Source organism: Chanos chanos, chromosome 10 (assembly GCF_902362185.1).
Source record: "Chanos chanos chromosome 10, fChaCha1.1, whole genome shotgun sequence".
Lineage (NCBI taxonomy): Eukaryota > Metazoa > Chordata > Actinopteri > Gonorynchiformes > Chanidae > Chanos > Chanos chanos.
The window spans coordinates 18,193,573-18,199,572 of NC_044504.1; the positions used below are offsets into that span (position 1 = coordinate 18,193,573).

Here is a 6,000-nt window from a genome sequence, read left to right on the forward strand (position 1 = left end):
AAAAAACAAAAAACAAAACAAAAGGGCAATTCAGCTTATGCAACATTTGTGTTAGTAATAGTCATTTGTGTTAGTAATAGTCTTTTGTGTTAGTAATAGTGTCTTTCTTTCTGGTCTGTAACACATTCGTATAAAAACTAGTTCTTCAAAATTCTAATGACAAGATGTGACACTGCTGACATTCAGAACTCCATCATGTGAGAATGAGTCAGTATCATTCTGTTGCAAGGAAGGAAAGATATCTGTGACATCAACGAAATAACAGCCCAACGTCTCCTAAACCCCAAAGCCTTATCTATATATGGAAGATATTTACTTGCACAGATCTCAATTCAGATAAGCGTGGATGATTCCAGTAAGATAGCATGCTGATACACTCTTGACTGTAATAAACTATTGATATGAATTTGGAGATGAAAATATACAGTTCTAGTCCCTGTGAACTGTATGTGTTTGATGATGTTATAGATGGCTGCTATGATCTTCCCTCTTCGCCCTACTCTGATATTCTTTGTCCTGATGAGTATGACACTAGTGAGCTCTGCTTTCCCCCAGCCCCGCCTCCGACCCCTGCAGAGGTAAGGCAGCACACTCTACAGCTACCTCCTCAGCACTGGCAATATCTAGCACAGCGGAAAAGGTCTTTGAAAAAACTGACTCTGATTCTTAAATTTTCTTGCATGCAGAGATTCATCCCAAATTGGTCGAGAAGAGTCCAAAAGAGAACAGTGGGAGGTTCTCTATCCTTCCATCTCGCTCCGTGACTGGAGCATCCAAATGCTATCCGCTCCAGACTTTGGTGCAACCAAGCCCAAAGAGGACCCTCTGGGTGGGGCAGAGTGGCTCCCTCTTGCCCAGTCACAGTTGGAAGAAGATCTGGTGAAGGGATGGGCAAGCAACTGGGCCCCACGAGTGGGAAACATGGAGAAGAGGAATATTGTAGTGGCAGATGACGCAGCGTTCAGAGAGAAGAGCAAACTGCTAACGGCCATGGAGAGACAGAAATGGTTGAATTCCTACATGCAGAAACTGTTGGTTGTAAATTCCCAGTGAATTTGTCCCATCTGTATATGTCCATAAGAAAATAAAGGTGAATGTCGGATATTTGTGTGATGTGTAGCAAAATAAAGTATCAGTATCCATTATCAGAACATGCCCAATAAGGCAATGATCCTCTGTAGACACGTCTGCCGACAACCAGGGAAAAAAAAAACATTTAAAACAACTCCATGTTATCTTTTTCAATTAAAAAACAAGAGACAATGCAAATAAAGAAAAAACAAGAGACAATGTAAATAAAGAAAAAAGAAGAGACAATGTAAATAAAGACAAGACTGGGAAATATATCTGAAAAACAAACTTAGAGTAAAACTGTAAGAAAATAGCATGTAAATATGGTCATCAAAAAAAAAAAAAGAGGAGGAAGATTAATGTAGCCAGTGGTGGATTAACTGACTAATTAATTTAAAATAGTATGAAATATAGACTGAACTCCTTGCAATCATAAAGATACTCAAACCATAACAACCATGGTTGTTGTTATGCTTAAATACTCTCCAGTGAATGTACCACATTCTGTTGCATATTATTTGGGAAACTCTATTTACAGTGAAGGCTATACGCATATGAGTATGTCCCTTGAATGAATGATAATTAGTTGCCGCTATTATGTCTATCTGAAGTGCTCAAAAAAACAGCTGTTTTAATTGCTCATTTCAATCAAATTAATTCAACTTAAATTATTAAACGGAAATAACAGGCAGTGGATGAAATAGCTGACTGCTCAGTCTGATCCCTAAATTATTCAAAGTAATTATTAATAATATTTTCAGTTTAATATTCTTCTAAGTATTACCAAAGAAAAACAGTAGCTGGGTAAAGGATGTTACAGTTAATGAAATTTTTCATAAATTCAAATTATAAGGAAAAATAATGAAAACAAATGCATAGTTTTGAAATTCTGTTTTTCCCCGCTTGTTTCTCTCTTTTCAGTTAATTTAAACAGTGTAGAAGAAAGTACAATAATACAACAGTTAAGTACAAAAATACAAATAATGCAGTCTATCCCACAGATAACAATTTCCCATGCAGGGATCATAAGATGTTTGCTGCTTCCAGACTAATAAAAGCAAAGAAAATGGTTTAGTCAGTGTAGGAGAAATATAATTAAGATGAATGTACATGACTGACCTGATAGTGGGAGCTAACATTATGTTCAGCTAGTTTCTCCCTACATTTGTCTACATGATCAGGAGATCATTTACTATGTTAACCAGCTAAGGTTGGTTACAAACATGTTTTATTACAGAAATCAGGCTGTAATAACTAATTATGTATTCTGTCTGTCTGATCTAACTGTAGCCTACCGTATACGTTTTGTCCTCTTGCCTGCTTATGTTTTATCTACGTGGTCTGCCTTCCTCTGTGTAGCTGATGGTATATATTCACACATTATGTTGTTATTTACTGTTGTGCTGTGTCTCCAGCGTGAGCTCTCAGTGCTCTGATGGGCATGTTTTCCAGCCATTCCATAATGGATGTATGTATTGAATGCCTGGGAGGACTCTACGGAAGACACTCTGCTCACTGTTGTTTAATGTCTACTTTTCGTGGCACACACAGAAATTGATGCAAGGGCTAGGAAGCATTCAAACAAACATGATTTGTTTTCTCTCTGTTTTTTTTTTTATTTCTCCATCTATCTTTACCCATCTTTACTCCTTCCCCGTTTTTATTGTCTTCTTTTCTCTCTCATATACCACAAAACTTCATTGTTCTCCTGCATCTCTCATTCCCTCTGACTCCCCCTAATCCTCTCACAGTTTCTCTCACCGGGCCCTTTCCACCTTTTCCCCTAAAAATGTATTTACGTTCTTAAATATGTTTTAATTTCTTAGGCAAGCACTTTGCTGTTCATTTTTTAGCATTGTTGTAAACAAAGTTTAATTAAAAAAATAAGTGTAAATGTAGTATACATGTTTATGAATCTCACAGTGTGATCTCCCATTATGCTCCCACAACCTCTCTAACTTTTGCTTACATCTTCAGTCAGACATGTAAGACGATTCAAATCGCTGGGCTGGATGCAATAATGCAATCACCTCAAAATGATTCGGCTCAGAATCACAGCAGTGGATCCATTGTCTTCACTCAGCGAGCATGTTGCTTAGCTGCGACCACATCTATGTCTGCTTCGGTCTCTTGGGTTAAACTCCTCCCGATAAGCCACAGTGTGAGGGTTTTTGATTCAGCCATCCTTAGACACATCTGTTTCCTCAGACACATATGGTTCAGCATTTCCTGTGATTATCTGAATTTTAGAGACAGGTGTTCTGGATTACAGCTGGAGCAAAATATGGTATGCCTCCCGGAAGAGGGTTGCCTACACCTGCTCTGAATGAAGGATTTCTGGATAGTCAAAATTTTACTTGGGAAAAGTGTCATACTATAAACTGCATGCTGGACTACCAAAAAGCTATTCCTGACAAATTCTCCTGGATGACTTGGATAAGTGTCTTCAACCTTCGTAACACACGCTAAAAACTTTTGCTTGCACACAAACAAAGTTCTCTTTTGGTTAATACGCTACTTAAAGTGATATTCCCTTGAGTCTGTCAAAAATGTGTGCACGATCGAGACTAAACTACGTCAAACTGTCTCCAACTAAAATCCCACCTGTTCCTTTCTTGGCACGCGTGACATTAGGACACCGTTATCTCCCTCTAGCGGATTCGCATGATGACACCCTGTGTCACAAAGCAGAACGAACAGTTGAATGGCACGAGTCGCTACAGCACAGTTGACTTTTAATAGGGACTGTAGAAACTACACTCATTTCTGACCAAATTTCGAGGACTCGTTTCGAGTCGTATATGAATTATCATGCAATCAAACTGAGTTTTTAATGAATTTACAGAGGCCAAATAAAAGAGGCCTCCGCTAAACACATTCGCGTGACCCCATTATTTACGGTTACCGGGCGATTAATCTGGCGACTCGAAGGGCGTGTGATTTATGAACGGTTCACTGCCAGGCGGCTTCGTGCTGTATGTTTCTCTCATCCTTTCTCAGTTTCTTCTTCCTCTCTGAAAGAGCTCTTGCTATAATATTATTACTCTCCTAACAGCCTAGTAACGGAATCGCCAGTCCATTTACCCAGAATGAGTAAGGAGTCGATGACCTTATTTGTTTATTTATTTATTCATTCATTTATTTATATTCTGGGGTGTGCTGAGAACACTTTCAGCATCTCTTCTCTCCACTATCATGGCCATCTGCTTACAGCAGGTTTAAGCTATATTCTTGACTGTTTGAGAAATGTAAATACCGAAGTCATCTATTGTCATCTATAGTCTGAGAGCCTCTTTCAACCTAAGTCACACTTTTTGAGAACCTAAATATTCAGTAAGAGCAATTGCAACTGAATTGCTTTGTATTGCAGCGTGGTCAGTTCTGTTGTTTGTCAGGACTCTGCTGGTGTTTAATCACATGACATGTTTAGATGTGTTCAGATATTATTACCTCCACTGCAGAAGCCCCCCCCCCCACACACACACACATGTTGTGGAAAGTAAGGCAGTGACTTAAGGGGAGCAGGAGATGAGCTGAGGCTGTGCTGTTACAATAGAAGAGTGCAGGAGTTCTCTCTACCGGTTGGTCCTGAGGGCGGTGGATAGGAGACCCTAAGCTGCCATGATAGATGAGTAAGGTGAGGATCACAGGAACCATTATTTATCACACTCTGTCTGGCCTACCTGCCAGCCAAACCCAATCAGCAGTCTGTAAATTGCTTTCTGCAATCCATTTCCCCCACTGACTGAACCCGTTCCCTTGGCCCTCTGAGGCTTCCTGCATTACTTTAATTTGCTCTCTCTGTTCCAGGGTTGATCTCTACAGTATGTGTTGTCAGTGAGTGTATGTGTTCCTTTTTTTTCCCTTTCTCCTTGCATACATGAGTCTGTGAAAGGTTCTTAGCACTGTTGGCATGGCTGAAGGTCTATTTGTTTTCTTAACACCCTTTTTGTGATGTTGCTGTTATTCATTTACAGAAAAGTTGACCATACATTTATGACTCACAAGTAAACAGTAACATGAGTTTATATTTTATTAAATTTTATTAAAATTTTTCTCATGTTGTCTTCACTGGTAAGTTTCACAGATGTAAAATAGGGAACGGCCACAAATAAAAGGTAAGAAAAAATCAATAATAATAATAATAATAATTATAATAATAATAATGCTTCCATTTCCATCTGACAGAAATATATTCAAATCACCCCTTTGTAAATATTTGTAAATATCTTAAAACTACTCTCTCACTCTTCCTTCCTATTCCTCTCAATCTTTCTTCATTTCTCTCTGACTCACCCCCTCTCTTACACATTCACACACTCACAAACAAACAAACGCAAACACCTGCATTTCCTGGTCACATATGAAGAAGTCCTACATAATATCTCCATGTAAAGATAGAACTGACCCATGGGAAATCGGTGAGCATCACGGTCTTTGACTACCGTTAACAGGATTCCTTCTGAAAGGATGTATATTTAACGATACTCATCCCACTGCTCTCTGCTCTACTCTCAGTCTCTTTCTTCTGTCTTACCACTCCTCTCACAGCTTTTGACACAGCTTACCCATCATTACTTATTCTAAATGAAAGCCAAAATCTATTAGCAGCCTTTGAAGGTCTGCTTTGCCACAATAGAGATGTCACACACAATCATGAAGTAAAAAAAAAACCCTCACAATTACAAAACCCTCCCATGAAACCTAAAAGGAAGTTTACAGGCAGATCATGAGCTCATCTATTCGGCTGGCATTTGTCAGAGAGGGTGAATGACTGTTGGTCATACATCCACCAGTCTGGACCAAAGAGAGGATTAAAAACACTGTTACAAAATAGGATTCTCAGTGCTGTACTTTTGGTTGTCTCATTCATAAGGATCAGGTGCAAAGTAAGAATAGTATGAGGTCAGACACGGGCGTGGGCTTTGG

The 6,000-nt window shown here is 39.0% G+C and overlaps 1 protein-coding gene across 1 annotated transcript; it reads left to right on the forward strand.

Annotated features, from left to right (window-relative positions):
- The first annotated feature begins 468 nt into the window (after window positions 1-468).
- Window positions 469-1,053, forward strand: pth2 (parathyroid hormone 2). The gene is made up of 2 exons (XM_030787427.1): window positions 469-578; window positions 687-1,053. Exons 1-2 carry the CDS (start codon window positions 469-471, stop codon window positions 1,051-1,053), a joined length of 477 nt encoding a protein of 158 aa, XP_030643287.1.
- The last annotated feature ends 4,947 nt before the right edge of the window (window positions 1,054-6,000 follow it).